This window comes from Sciurus carolinensis, chromosome 8 (assembly GCF_902686445.1).
Source record: "Sciurus carolinensis chromosome 8, mSciCar1.2, whole genome shotgun sequence".
Lineage (NCBI taxonomy): Eukaryota > Metazoa > Chordata > Mammalia > Rodentia > Sciuridae > Sciurus > Sciurus carolinensis.
This window is the reverse complement of record NC_062220.1, coordinates 38,701,169-38,717,093: the sequence shown is the minus strand read 5'-3', so window position 1 is coordinate 38,717,093 and position 15,925 is coordinate 38,701,169. Positions and strand designations below refer to the sequence as shown.

At 34.2% G+C, this 15,925-nt stretch overlaps 1 protein-coding gene across 1 annotated transcript in view; it reads right to left on the bottom strand.

The window, feature by feature from the left end:
• Ppp1r3a (protein phosphatase 1 regulatory subunit 3A) overlaps window positions 1–11,894 on the bottom strand; it is a 38,258-nt gene extending 26,364 nt beyond the window's left edge. Inside the window, exon 1 of the mRNA XM_047562614.1 lies at window positions 11,083–11,894. Coding sequence (XP_047418570.1) covers window positions 11,083–11,870 — 788 coding nt within the window. The 5' untranslated portion in view covers window positions 11,871–11,894. The remainder of the gene's footprint in view (window positions 1–11,082) is intronic.
• Window positions 11,895–15,925: the final 4,031 nt, after the last annotated feature.

Sequence of the window (15,925 nt, the reverse complement as noted above, 5' to 3'; positions counted from 1 at the left end):
TTATTTAAGGTATTGGGGATTATAGTAAAATTCTTAATGAACTCTGAGAAGTTAATGGCAGTGACATGAGTTAACCGATACATCATTAAAGATGAAGCATTTTATTATTTTGACCATAAATTCTTATGATTATTCAGACTTTATGCTAATGCCCTAAAATATATGTTTAATTCTTATTATTATCATAAAAGCAAAACATAATTTTAAAATTTTTAAAGCATTATAATATATCTTATGATTATAATACTAATTGTATTTACCTTGAGTTTATTTAGATATATGTATGTGAGTGTAATCCTGGGGATTGAACCCAGGAGCACTCTATTACTAAAATAAACTTCAAATCAAATTCTTTTTTTTAAATTTTTTAATTTTTTAATTTTTTTTTTTTTGGGGGGGGGACAGAGTATTGCTATGTTGCTGAGGCTGAACTCGAATTTGTGATTCTCCTGCCTCAGCTGTCCATGTAGTTGGGATTACAGGTATGTGCCACCATGTCCAGAGAGTTCATTAATATGTTTACAAAATATTTGAGACATGCTTTAACATTCAGCAAAATCAGCAATCATTTACAAACTAGAAAGTAACCATTGTTTAAAGTTTTTAAAAGTAAAAACTTTGACCTATAAGAACTAATACAACTAAATCCCTCTACTATAATAGTTTTAAAATATTCATATCCACAAATGTGGGAATTATTCATATTCTTCTTGAACTTTCTATAAATCTAAAATTATATCAAAATAAAAATTAAATAGTATTCAACAGAGTGTGGCAGACACATAGCACTACCTCATTGTAGGACTTATGTTTAAAAAGTTATACACATTACATTTCTGACCTCATGAACCTGGCATCCAGCTGGAAAGAAGAGGACAAATACAAGTTTGACTTTTTTTTTTTTAAGTACAGAAAAGGACAATATTTGACTAAGTACTAGGTGAATAATGGAGGTGTTAAATTCCAGTCTTAAGGAAGGGAAGACTCTGAATGAATTGGAGACACCAGGAAAGCTCCAGCAGGAAAAATAAAAAATTGAGTTGGTCCTTGATGGAAAGTAGGAATGGGATAGTCAGAGACAAGAAAGTTTCCAAGTAGGCTAGTGGCATAGATTGAAGCAGTAAAAACAAGCGGAAGAGCTAGAGTCTGCATATTGGAAGCTTTAAAAATATGACTTTGGCTCTCTCCATGTTTACATATAATTTTTATAATTAAACCAAGCAAGTCCAAATGTTTCTTCTCTATACCCTGCCTATGTTATAGCTAGCAAAATATAGCCTCACAATTGTATTTTTTTTCATGGTTTAATTTTAGTAATACATGACCTTATTTGAAAATAGTAAGTATTTATTGCAGTGCTTCAAAGTAAAATAATTTTTGAATTTTTAACAAAAATTTTTGGCTTTGTAAAACTACATATTAAAATACAAAACTTAAAAATGATAAAAATAAAATGTGAAGGTCTGAAAAAAAAAAAAAAAAAAAACTTGTCCTGTATGGGTACTGCCTAGAAAAGTCATCATTGTAAACATTCTGACTAAACTTATGCAGAGGGCAGTACATCAAAGGCCCTCTTTCTTCCAGACACACAGTTATAGTATTAAACAGTAAATCTCTTACTAAATATTTTCTTTATCGATAAATAAATTGCATCAGATATAATAATAGCAAACAGCAACCTGTTCATGTAAGGACAGCTTTTTTATTTTGTATTCTATAAGCTGCTACTCTATAGGAAAATCCTGCCAGAAATACTGGAAATTTAAAAGAAGCATAACAAAGTGATGCAAGCCCCATAATGTGGATAGATCAACAATAGGACCTGGGCTCCTGTTGAACTAAATAAATTTTATGAGATTTGTAAACAAATATCTTGAATGCTTGCATAACTGCCACTGTCAACAAACATGACTTGATTTACCAAAGATAGCTTTGAATGAGATGTTACTGATATAGAAAATGTTGCACCATTTGAAGAATGTTGTTTTATATGCATTATACTCACTTGTGCTACATACACACAAAATTTAAATGAAAAGCTTACATGGACATGTGTGTATGAGTGCATTTTCCACAGAAAAAACAGTGCACCATGGTTGAACTGAAAGCAGATGCAAAATGACACTGTTCTCTAGGTGTAATTTCCTAAATAAATTACTAACTAGATTGGCAGCTCTAGTCCTTTACATATATTCACTGATTAGAAGAAAGCACTATTACTTAAAATTGTATACACACACACAGACACATACAATCAGGAAATTTAACATATATTCAAATGATTTGTGCTTGTAAATAAAATATTAACTTTTTCTATGAAAGAATAGATTTAAGCTAATTTAAACTTCACTTGGTCTGTATTACATTTGGTTTTTCAAATTTATTCAAATTCTTTTAAAATATCTTACTTATTCTGTTCTTGAATGCAAATTTATTTAAAAACTAGGTGTCTGGAAAACAGCATAACTACAATTCTAAAATATACTCTATTTGTCTAAGAGTTTTTCAGGAATTCTAATATAACTGTATTTTTAGGTAGGACTGAAGAATAAACAATAATATTCTGAAGTATTTTTAACTTTCTAATTTTATAAAATAGTCTCCTTCCTTTCTCTGGCTTCCAAAGAAATAGCATAATAATAATAACTTCAAAACTCAGAACTCAAAGCTAAGTGCTGGATTAGAAAAGTTCCTTAGCCAGTCAGCTGTTACCCATTGGCTGCCCTTGACCCAGCAGGCCCAACAATGTAAGACCCCTGAAATAGTGATCTCATTCACCCCTAGAAGAATTCAGCTAGCAGTGTGTTTTTACTTTTCTGACTTTTGCATTAAAATGTTCCAAACTAGTTTACTAGTTTATTAGCTTAAACCTCCAGAGAAATACTAAAGTTATTGAGGTTATTTGACATGAAAAATAGAAATCAGTGAAACAAGTCATATAATTCTGCTTAATTTTGAAATATAAAGTATAGGGATACCAACATTTAATTCAACTGAAAATTAGAGTAGATGAATGACTGAAGACACAATAATATGAAAGGCTATATATTAAAGACATAAACTTCCTTACAGAACACATTATTAAAGAACACAATTGTCCAGGAGAGAGTTAAAAAGAGACAAGCAATCATTTGACTCTGGCGGTTTTCAGAATAATTCTGCCTGAAAGCGAAGGACAGAATTAGATGGTTTCTTCTACGATAGGATTCAGGGAAAATTGTTTAGAAATCAAGTGCCGTAGGCTGGAGATGTAGCTCAGTGGTAGAGAGCTTGCCTAGCATGCACAAAGCCCTGGGTTTGATCCTTTGATCCTAAGTATTGCCAAAAAAAAAAAAAAAAAAAAAAAAAAAAAAAAAAAGAAGAAGAAGAAAGGAAAAGAAAAGAAATTGAGTGCTGTGTTAAGATCAGAAATATTGATGATTATTTTATTTACGCTAAACACAATCATTTTATGCACCTCCTTAAGATTATAGGTGAGGGATGCAATCTTTTTTTCTGTTATATCTGAAAAAGATTTTTTCCTACTGTTATGCTTAAATAACTTACATCATATTAATATGTTATGAAATAACAAATATTAATCTACGAAAGGAGTTGTTGGTAAAATGATTTTTTTTCCAGCTTCATTCCCTACACCGTTTATGAAGCTGAAATTTACCTGAGCAAAAATTCTGTGGTTTGCAGTTGGGTTAAGACATCTACACTAATTTTAACAATGAAAATTAGCTTGAGGTTTTCCTTTTAGAATTAGAGTCAATAGGTTAGGGTTGTACCTTGGTTTAATTTTGTAAAACAAAACAGAATACCACTGGTGGTCAGGTTAGGTATCCTGATACTATCATGAGTTGGGAAATGTTTTCACATGGTTAGGAAAAGCACTGTCACTATCCAGCACGATTAAAAAGTATCTCTTGGAGGAGGGGAGGTAGTTTGATCATTTACTACTTCAGACTTCAAAAGGGGTAAAATTCAAGTGCACAGTTGCCCACAGGACAGGTACTATCTTTCAATATTACAAGCTCATTTATAATTGTGACTTGAATACCACTAAAGGACAACACAGATCATTTTCAGAGTAACCAGGGGTTGGGGGAATATTAAAATTTCCTAAGACAGGTTTGTTTAATATACAGCTGGTCTACATCATCAAACAATACAGTGGAACAGTCCAGTTTAGTAATTTATTTCTATTCTTCATAAACTTTTTTAAACAACGGGGGGGGGGCATAAGATTAAGCCTTCAAAACCAGGTATTGGTTATCTAATGGATAAAGGCACCACCATGCTGTTTAACCTTATAAAGTTATCAGAGCAAGAGAACAGAAATCTGAAAAGATTTGAGAGGTATGTCCTGAGGAGCTTTTCCTGTTCATATAGTGGCAGGGGGTTCAAAGAATGCTTTAAAATAGAGGAATGACCAAAATGTGATGATAGAGCATATATTTTCTTAGAGGAAAAGAACTATATAAACTTTGACTTCATCTTCTAGTCATAGGTATAACATTATGATAGGGTGAATTGAATGTAGCCAACTGTTATTTGGTTCAAAAGAATCATCTTTAAAAGAACCATCTTAAGAAAAACCATGTGGGAGTTCCTTCAAAAATAGATCTAGTCTCTAACATATGAACAGGTAATTTTCCAACGTTTTTGTAACCTAGAAATTGCTGGAATTTAAAAATCATTTGTCCCCACAGAAGCATAAACGTTAGTTTCCCTGGTTAGTGCCCAAGAGCTTATTGAACATGACTAATTTTGAAACTATTTATATTAGCCTGGGTCCTGGCAGCTGGAATGATAATGAGGGAAGAAAATATTTCTGCATTAATTCTGGACATAGAACCAGCTGCACAAGAGAGTTTATCACACTGTCACTGATACTAACATTTGGATAGATGCACATATATGGCTAATGTAGCCCTCATTGCAGTCCTGCCAAGTAGAAATTATCATCCCTGCTTTGAACCTTAGTAAAATGGATACAAAATATAATTTTTCCAAGTTCAAATGGTTGACAATTAGAGTTAAAGCCCAAATCTGCCTTACTCTGAAGCCTCTGCTGTTTCCATTATGCTTCATTATTTTTGGAATCCGCAAGCACTGATACACAGGCATACTCCAGACCCCTAGAGCCCTTGGAGCCACAGTCAGGTATTCAAATCTGTCTTGTACCTTATGGTACCCTCTGCTCTGAAACTATCCATTCCATTATCCCAATGCACACTCAGAACTCTTCTGTGAAACCAGCTTCAAGGGGTGTAAGCTAGAGACAGACTCTGCCATTCTGGAGGTGTCTGCCCTTCAGGGAGGGGTGAGGTGTATGCACAGATCCATACACATAAACACACACCACACACACATATGTAAATCCATGCAAGGTTACAAAGTGAGGAATCAGAGTACAGATTATCTTTTAAATCTGACAGAACACTGGACAATCGGACCCACCAGGAGTCTACCTTGAGGTCACTTCCCATACTTCATTCCTGTTGGGGTTTGGGGTAAGAACTTGGAACAGGTACAAGAGTCACAGCTAACAGAATTAGAGGAAAGGGGAAAACTACACTGGCTTACTTCACAATGGTGCCATCATTTCTTTGCCTAGAGCATTTTTGGCTCAGAGTACTTGGGCCCTGTTCCACTTTTGCAGGCTGCAGATGGGCTTCTGGTGAGTAAGTTAGGCTTACAGGAAGGAGCATCCACTCCAAGTGTGGCATCCACAGTGGTTCCTTTCATGGAGAGGTTGAGAAAATCCCTGAATGTTGAGAATCCCTCATTCCTCTTCTCTCAGAAAAGTTTCATACTAATCTCATGGTAGTCTAGGCTTATAGGGGTACAGATTTCCACAAAACCAGGAAGCCGCGAAGCCCTGGTGGATCTCCAAGGAAATTCTAGGCTAGTTGGCTTCTTGCTGTCAACCAGCTGGCAGCTTCCAACACCCTCTTGATGGGCCTGTGCAGCTGTGTTTTTATGTTTCCATAAGCTCTTGCCAAAGGTCCCTCCCCTTAAACAGACCCAGCTTCCACAATTAGCCGGGACTCAAAACGAGTTAGTTATGGAATACATTAGGTCCCAGAGGCCTCGTGGAGATATTTACACCTCTTTGGACTATTTCCAGGACCCCAGATTATGCTGTACTGGTAAATGAAGGAAGTCTCACAATCCAATGGCTCTAACTGGAACTTGCAACATGGTCATATCTTGTGCCCCATTTTCCAATGCTTTTCTTGGCCTTATTTTAACAATTTTATCATACTGGAAGATAAACTCTCCACATTCTTAAACCATGCTTTAGAAAGGATTTCTGTCTTTCCCTCTCCTGACTATGCCTGGTTCTACTCCTCAAGTATAAAAAAAGAAATACTGAGAACTAATCAATTTTTTCCTTGGCATTAAAGTCATCTAGGGTTATATTTGCATTAACCTGGCCAAGTTATAAAAACCATCCAACACCTATATCATGCTGTTTCTTTACTTAAAATAATAAATTGGTTTCACTTAATAAAATACAAAACCAGATGAAGTCAACCTGTGTACCCAACAGTTGAGAACATACATTAAGCTAGCGGAGGGGAAAAAAGTAAGGTGCTGAGGAGGCCACTCCCCTAGCCAGCACCCAAGGTCAGTTATAGATCACACATTCTAGAAAAGCTAAAATATAAGTAGTTCTTATATTTTGAGATCTGTGGCTTCCATTGTATACCCAGAAAACCTGAACTTGGGTTTAGTATTTTTCTCTCTCAATCTCCACTCTGCCTGTGAGACCCTCTGTCTTGGGGACTCTCCTTATCCTCACAGTCCCATGTCTCCAGGCACACTTCTCAATTGGACACTGCTGCCTAAACACAGGACCTGGTGCACAGGTCCTTGAGAAACATGTGTTGAATTTGTTTTGGAACTTGAACAAGGAAACCTACAGTGTCTGGAGAAATAGTGCAAGTCCAAGAATCAGGAAATTAGTTAGCTGAACAAGATTTGGTAATGATAATGACCGTTGCAACAGTTAGCTTTTGACGATTATCTGCACCAACACTCTATTAGAAACTTTAAAGATATAATCTCATTTTACCTTAGTTTAATCAACACAACACAGACTTTAGATCCCCCTATTTGACCAGTGAATTAACTGAGGCTTTAAGAAATAAATAGGTCCATAGCCACATAGTTATTAAGCATATGTTTTGCTGGTATTAATATGCATGTCCTTTCCATGCCAAAATTAATGCCTTTTTTACCTAGTTAAAATTAGGTAAGACTAGGCAAAATTAATGCCTAGTCTGTTACTTAATTTTTCATGTATAAAAATTTAATGGTAACTTAAGTTCTCTTCTAGTTTTGAGATGCTCCTAATATAAGGTCACACATATCTCATGAAAATTCACAGTTCAGTTTTGCTTGTTGATTCCAAATCTGCAAGAGTGTTTGGGGTGTAGCTCAGTGACACATGCACAAGACCCTGGGTTCAATTCCCAGAGCTAAAAAAAAAAAGAAAACCTTGCAAAAGACAAAGGAATGACTTTTCAAACCTGAATTTTCAGAAACATGTAAAGAAATTGGAGAGGGACTTAGAGGCAGCTTAAGCCTTAACCGAGTTTTTCAAATATTCCTAAAGCTTGAGTTAGCATTGCCTTTTTACAGCAGCTAATATTCATTGATAACTTTCTATGTTTGAGGCACTATGTCAAAAGTTTAGATGTATTACCTCATGGAAATCACAAACAACCCCTATAGGACACAGTCACTTTTATTCCCAAGGAACAGACGAGGAAACCCAGATTAACTTGCCCAAGTTAACATATAGTAAAGTTGGGAATCAAACACAGAAATATTTATGAAGTCTGAAATTTTCATTTTGAGGGTACTCCATTTCTGCATGCTATTTTTTGCTTATCTATCTATATACATTTAATGCAACTTATATCAATGTCTTTCTTGTCAGATATTTTTAAATAAGCCCATGGAATGTAGATCCACTTAGTAACAGTTTGTTTGCTAGCACATAGCCCAGCCCTGCATAAGTGGTGATATTTAACAAGCATCTCATGATGCATGCCTGTCAGTGGCAATTAAATACCTCTGGGTCATTCTCAGTCACATGCCTCTCAGTTACAGACTCTGCTTTCCTCTCCCTCTACGTATTTCTTTCTGTTCAAAGTGGATAAATTAATAAGCATCAAAAGGAAACAGAAGGTCCACACCAATGTGAAGATTTGCCAAATCTGACCTGAGAAAAATCTCCATAGAGAACACACAATACATGGGTGGATGATTGACATAATAGAAATCCTATCTCACAGTGTTTCCATAGTTCATCCCATACTTATTACAAGGGATTATTGACACTTTCAGAAGATACAATCTCAGGGATCCTGATAGCAAATTAACTTTGGTATTAAGAGTAATTGAAGTTAGAGGTTGCTCTATGCACTAGGACAGACAATTTTCATTTTAACTCCGACTTATGTTGCACAATATTATTAATCTACTTGCATGTATGAAGCAAAATTTCACATACATTTCTCTTCTCTTTTTATATTTTGAAAGAAATGTCCTCCAATTACATAAGAAATGTGCAAATACTCAATAGGTGACACTTTTAGATACCGTAACTATGTGGAAGGAGGAAGATATTGTAGAATCTATAATTTTTATCAAATGTGTTAGTTTGCTTTAATTTTAACCAAGTACACATTTTGTGAAATAACACTAATAAGGTGTGCTCTTTTTCTCTATTCTCAAATTCTTCGCAATGAAATCCAACTGCTATATTCATTTAGAAATTTGATAATGCTCTCTTGTGTGAGTTTTAGGAATATTTGAAACCCCATTGCATATAAATTATATCATGGAAAAGCTGTATAAATATTCTATTATGGCACATGCTGTTCTAAGGATCTGTCAGGATTTCCTTTATACACTCCATTTTGAGTGGTATATAAATCAGATGTAAAAATTCACGTTGGACTGAAACTCAGCACAAAAAGCCTCCTCCAGAGGCAAATGCTTTTTTCAAAGTGTGGTTTGAATTATGTTGGTCATTTTTAAGTTATAGAAGTGCAGAAAATGTATTTGTGGTTTTGAAGGAGAGAGATTTTTTCCATTTTTATAACTCATTAGGAAACTTTACAGGCCTTTAGACCATTCTGTGGTTTAGTTCTTCTCAGGTTTTTCCCCAAAGCAATATTAAAACTTGAATGGTGTCCGCTATGAATCCATTGATGACTATTCTGAATAAAAATGTGTGTGTGGGTATAGATAGTACATATCTTCAACCAGGAGTAGTTCCAATAATGTCATGACTGAGGTAGAGGATAGGCCTCTCTGTGGCCCATTCTTTGCTCTTGGTATCCAGTCAAATTTAATCTATCAAAGCAATCCCCTACCTAAACCATAGTTCAGTGTGGATTGTTTTTCATTATAAAGCTGCATCTTTAAATTGCAGGAAAATCCACTGAGTTAAATGCTGCTTCTTTTATGAATCCTTTGACAATTAAGGCTGTACCTTTCTTAAATTCTGTCTGCTCTAACTTATACTGCAGCATGCTTCATAGATATTCACTGATGATTAGCTCATGCACAAAGTATTTAATATATGCATGTTTAGGTATAGAAGTTAGTTTGCTAAATACCACTGAATTATTTTGTCTCTATAGCTAGAATGTTGCTGAGTAATTTTATAAACATTTAAATTATTATTTTCACATATATACAATTATGATTCTATTAGCTCTCTCAACAGCATCAGTTAAAATCTGAGAAAGTTGGATTCCGACTAAGAAAGTTGACATAATACACAAAGTTGATTAAGCTACTCTTTCCAATGACTTTAAAAGAAAATGAAATTAAAAATATCTTAAATGTTGGAATTGCTTCAACCTACATTACCTTTAGTTCATTAATGTATTAGAACAACACATCCAGTAGTTATTATTAATTGCCTTATATATTAAAACACAAAGAGGTTAAAGAGTCTCAGTATCATAGCTCATAGGTTTTTTTTTTTCACTAAATTCTGCTTAGAGAACTAAAATCTGGGTGTTTTGATTCCTACTACTATTCCTTTTTATCATATTACACTATTTCTGATGCAGTTACTAAACTCTGTGTTTGGGGACAGTTAGGATAGATCACTCAGAGGATAATCAAATATTTGCCTGTGGCGAGAGGAGCAGCGTGGACTTGTCCTTTGGGACACTGTGCAGAGCAGAAGGAGACTAACTCCTCCTGAATACTTTATCTACTAGCCCAGTGTCATGGAACTTAGCCAACCCTGCACTATAGAGAGAGCTAAATGCCAGGGATTTTTTTTCCACATTAATAGGAGAGCAGGGTTACTAATGAGGGGTCACATCCCAAATCTCTAATCTATATAGCAGAATATCCTTATTTCTATTGGGGTCATATTTGATTCTGCTCCATTTACTTTTAGTAAATTATACTAATTTGTGTTGCACAATGTTACATTTGGTTATAATTACAAAATTTTATGTGTGACTTATATATCATTCACATACTTATATCATTCTGCTAGTTTATAATTTAAGTATTATCTCTTATGATTTAACTTAACATCTGTGACTCCAGAATTCCTTATATGCCTCAATCAGTCATTAAAATATTTGTTTTTGCTTTTGGGGAAGGTCTACAAATTTCTGAGAACAATGTGCACACTGAATATATAGTTTTATGTTAATCAGAAATGTTTCAAAGTACTGCACAGACATTTAAAAAGTACTAAACATATACTTTAAATGTCAAAAAAGAGCTTATATATATATATATATGAAGAGTCTGTATTTCATGGTTTAAAACTAATTTATAACTCATTAAGCAAGTAATACACATATTACAGTTTCCCCACCATCTATTATGTTATACCCCTATTTTTCTTCACGATTATAGAAGAAATAACATGGAACTATTTGACTAGCATTGACCTTGTTAAGCCTGACACCATTGTTTTTCACATAGCACGCAGTATATCTATTTAAGAGTAACGATTTCCTACAGCATGTCATATAAAGAACAGCATTAAAATCTTTCAAGATGATGAATAACAAATAATGTAAAATATATCCTCACCTTGATTTTACCTTTAAGCAGCCTTTTATTTGTCTATTAGAAACTTCTTCCTGTGGCTTCACAGACTCTGGCTCTTGTTCTTTCTTTTGACAAACCAATACATAATTTGTGCCATTATTATTTGACCAAAATGTACCAACAGAAGTTTCATAGCGTATACAAAATTCAACTTTACTGCCATCTTTTTGATAAGGAGGAACTAATGTAATCTTAAAGGAGAACTGATCAGTTTCACCATCACATGAATTAGGAACATATTCTGCTAAAATGTCATAATGTGTCTGCCAGTCATCTAAGGACATTCTCACATAAATTAACTTCTCAAAAGAAATATTCAGAACTCGAATAATGCCCTTCATACTTGTGGACCCAGGAGGATACTCAGTTGACTCCAATATTGCTTTCTGTACTTGAAGTTGTTGCATAAGATCTTCTTTTGAAGAAGGCAAATCAAAAAGTGGAGACAGAACATATTCTTCAGTATAGAAAGTATCCTTCTTTAGGTCAAAATTGGTTGAAACACCCGGTAATTCCCAGCAATCAAATTCTTTAATGGACACAAGATTGAATCCAAAGTTGTCAGCAAATGAAACTCTTCTGGTACCTGAAGTTGGGGTGTCCAGGTACATGTCTTCAGAAGACTCAGAACCCCGTCTACTTGGTTGAGGAGAGAAGCCAGGTTTGAAGTTAGCTCCAACATCTTCATCTTCACAAACAGAATCAGATAAATTGGGAACTTCTAAAAAATTGTCTTTGCTAATCTGACTAGGTACTTCAGAAGGCTCCATTGGGCTCTCTGATATCAAATAAGAGAGAACTATACAACTAGTAGAGGCTGATATTTGAGATACTGAGGCTTAAAATAAGTGTAGTGTTACAGTTGACATTGCAAAAAGGAGTCAGCTCTATAAATAGGCCCAATGGCTTGTAAACTATGCTAGCCTGCCTCCAAAGGCCTTTAATATGATAGCATCCATGCTACATTCGCCAGTGTCTCAGATTTAACTCTCAGTATTTAAAGTTGCATTTGTTTATGAACTGAATTCCAAAGAGGCACTTACAGGACATTTTTCACTGTTACAAATTCTGAAAATTTAGGATGAAAATATTTCAAACAGTTAATCTTAAAAATAAAAACTTGGAATATTTTTAAAGGAATAAAACTAGTAAAATAATACTGAAAATGTAGTTTAACTTAAATCAATACATGGAGTAGGGAAGGACAGACAGGGTAGTTTAAGAACATTTATAGACTTGAAGAGATTTGAAGTCTGTTAATAATGATAGGTGATGGTTATCAGAGACTTATAATGTAAAATGTTTACTGGAAAAGGGTTAAATAGACATGCTGAAAATTCTGAGGAAGGAAACATTATTTGGATAAAGGGTATAACATTTGAAATAAACCAGAAAGAAAATGAGGAATTTAGACATGCAAGACTGAGGTGGATTTTTCCAGGTAAAAGAAATAGCCTGAACTGAAACCTGGAACAAAGAATTAATCAAATCTGTTGTTTTAAACATTAGTTTCTTTTCATGAAGTCATGGAAAAATACACATAAGTCATATGTCATTGACTTGAAAATATAAGTGGACAAAGGTCAGCCTAGCTCAAGAATAAAATATTAATGTAAAATAAAATATTCATCTTTGGCAAATTGCCATTTTATGCCCACAAAATAGAAGTTGATACCATGTCATCTTGGAGTCATTGTGAATTTTAAAGTGTGAACAGCCTATTTGGACTCTCATGTTATGTGTGCCAATGTAAAACCCACTTTAGGGATGGCAATTTGAGAAAAACGTGTTAAAAAAATATAAATGTATATGTGCTTTAACCCAGAAAGTTTCCAGCTAGAAATCTGTCCTATCAATATGGAAAAGTATGCAAAGATAAATGTAGATATATATATTCATAGCAGAATTGTTTATTTAAAGTTTCTATCTAAATACCATCAATGGGAACTGAATAATGTTATCCCATTACAACAGAATGTTTTACAGTCATTAAAGATGATAAAGTATTGCTTTATGTACTGATATTAAACCAAGATAATTAGTTACATGAAAAAAAAAAAAGAAAATGTACATAGATACATGTCTAGAAAATTCCTGGAAAGATACAAAAGAAGATGTTAACCATACTCACCTCTAACCACAGAGGCTGAAGATTACAAGACAAATAGGCTCTTATTCATTGCACTCCATAGTAGTCTGTATGTTCGAAATGTTAGTCATGAGCATGCTTTTCTTTCGAAGTATTTATAAATTAAATTAAATAGAAAAAAATATGAAGTGTAAGAGGTGATGATTTTTTTCAATAAAAGAACCCAATGGCATAATTTCTGTCCAAAGACAACTTTTTATAAATATGTTGTAACTAATTGAATAATTTGCACTGCACATAGTAGTTGATGAAAAAAATATTTTTCAAAGTGAAAAATGGTTGATATCTAGGAAGAGAAGGAAATGAAATTACTTAGCCTTTATCTTATCATATAGCTAGAATGATAATGAACACCGTGGATTGTTCAAGAATGGCAAGTAGTTACTCTTGCCTGCAGATTTGATGACCAGAAACAGACCTATTCTAAGATACCTAAAACATATCACATGTAGTCAAGGTAATTAACTACTAAATATTTAAAAGAATTAGTAAAAGAGACCAGAAAGGCATATAGATAACAGAATAATGAAAATTCACTATGTAATAATATCCTAAAGAAATTTAACTATCCAGTGATTCAATGAGATGAAAACCCCAAGGTTCATATCATAATCTCTATTGGTTACTATTGGACAAATTACAGAACATTGCTCAATTTTTCTAACCCCGAGTTTCTTGATTGCTCCATGGCAATATTAATGATGAAATAAGATGTTTCTTAAATGTCTAGCACAAAACCTACAGTACTCTTTACAGGTAGTAATCAATATTCTTATTCTGATAAGTTTGTGAAAGGCTAATTTACAAGATATGTCAATAGGTCTTGACACGTAGAAAGGCAGGCAGAAAGATAGATGTGTTATAGAAAATCTACATATGTAATATTAAGAAATTATTTGTAACTTGTTTCACTTTGGTCTTTTTCAAAGATTACAGAATGTAACATCTAGCTTTACACATCATAAAACATCTCTGCATTAGGAGATGGTCCTGTTACTTGATCTAAATTTCTCCCTTTTTAATCTGTCTCTCCACAGAGTAATCACTGCCTTTCTTTTGGCGTTTACAGTCTTCATATGATTGCAGACAGTTGTCATGTCTGCCTTCGACACCACTTAGCTAAAGCACAGTGATTTCGTCTTTTTCATCTCTTGTAATCTCAGCACTCCAGCGCTTTCTTATCATTTTGCTACTCCTCTATGAATGCCTTACAGTTTTCCTTTATTTTTCTATTAGTGAGCTGCCTCCAGATGAATGTAATGAAGCAGATCAAATGTCTCTGGAGCATGCAAAGAAACATGACCAGCCTTGGCCTTGTGACTTGATGTTTGTATTTAGTTAAAATTGACAACTCCTTGTTCATTTCCATGTCAGATCAGATCGACATCTCATTTTTTCATATCCACTCCCACCTCAATTTCAGCACAGCTTGAACCACACTCTTCCTCAGCTGCTTAGGTATAGTGTTTTTAGCAGATCGAGAGTTTTTTTGCCAACAAAGTTTGGGATCTTCATCCATCCCAACCCCATCTTTTGTGAAAAAGAGGATCTCAAAGGTAACTTTAACAAAACAAACAGATTAGTCAGGATCACAGTAAATAAGACAGAGATAGCCTAGATAATTCCAGGAGGGTTTATTTGCAAGGGTGTAAAGACAGAAAAGCCACAGGGGCTGGTGTGACAAACTGAGGTCAGTTGTATCAGAACTATGGCCGTCCCTCAAGGGATAAGGAAAGGGAACAATTATCAGAATTCAAAATTCTTACCATAAAGAATTTATTGGTAAGAGAACATGTTAAGGGGCAAAGTCACTGAAGATGACCTCACCAGAAGTAATCCAAAAGCAAAACACATTAAATTCACTCTTCTTTCCTATGATGTCCTACCAAAGATACCCATTGACCAGAGGGCACAGGGACTTTTGTAATTCATTCAGGTCAGTCTCCTAGAACAGATGCTCTCTAAAAAGGGTGAAAAGGGTATTGAGTAAATTTTAAGAAGACATCTGAGATTAAATTTGCATATATGATAAAAAACTTATACCTTATATATATGTAAACATTTAAAACTTAAAATATGTGTGTTCCTCTTTATACATATTCTCAGTGCCAACTGAGTTTCTATTACCTGCTCTTTTTATTATCACACATTTATACAAAAAAAAAGGTGAAATTTTTTAAGATCTGTAAGCTCTGATCCAGTGGAAGTCATAAGAAAGAGTTGATCAACAAAGGGCTTTGAAAAAAATGGTCTTTTGATATTAATTATAGCTTTGTATTTGTTTCCCTTGTTAGCATAGGTTTTGTCTGCAACCTCAACTCAAGAAAGGTGTCAAGAGAGAATGTGGAACAATGGTTCTTAACTAGAGACACATAGCAAAATCACTGGGAGAGATGATCAAACTACACAGGCTCAGATATACTACTGGACATATAGAGTAACATTTTCCAGGATGCCCTGCTGTCTCACACTGGTGATTCTGATGCACAGACCAGGTTGAAGTGCAGATAGAGTAATCTGCTGACCTTGAACTCAGGGACTTCTGTTCACCATATGAAGACAGTTGCAGCTCTTAAGTACTATATATTCTTTTTATATGTAAGCTATAAAATGCTTTCACCAAAAATTGGCATAAAAATATATTACAATTTTATATAAGTAGAACTTTATGGGTCA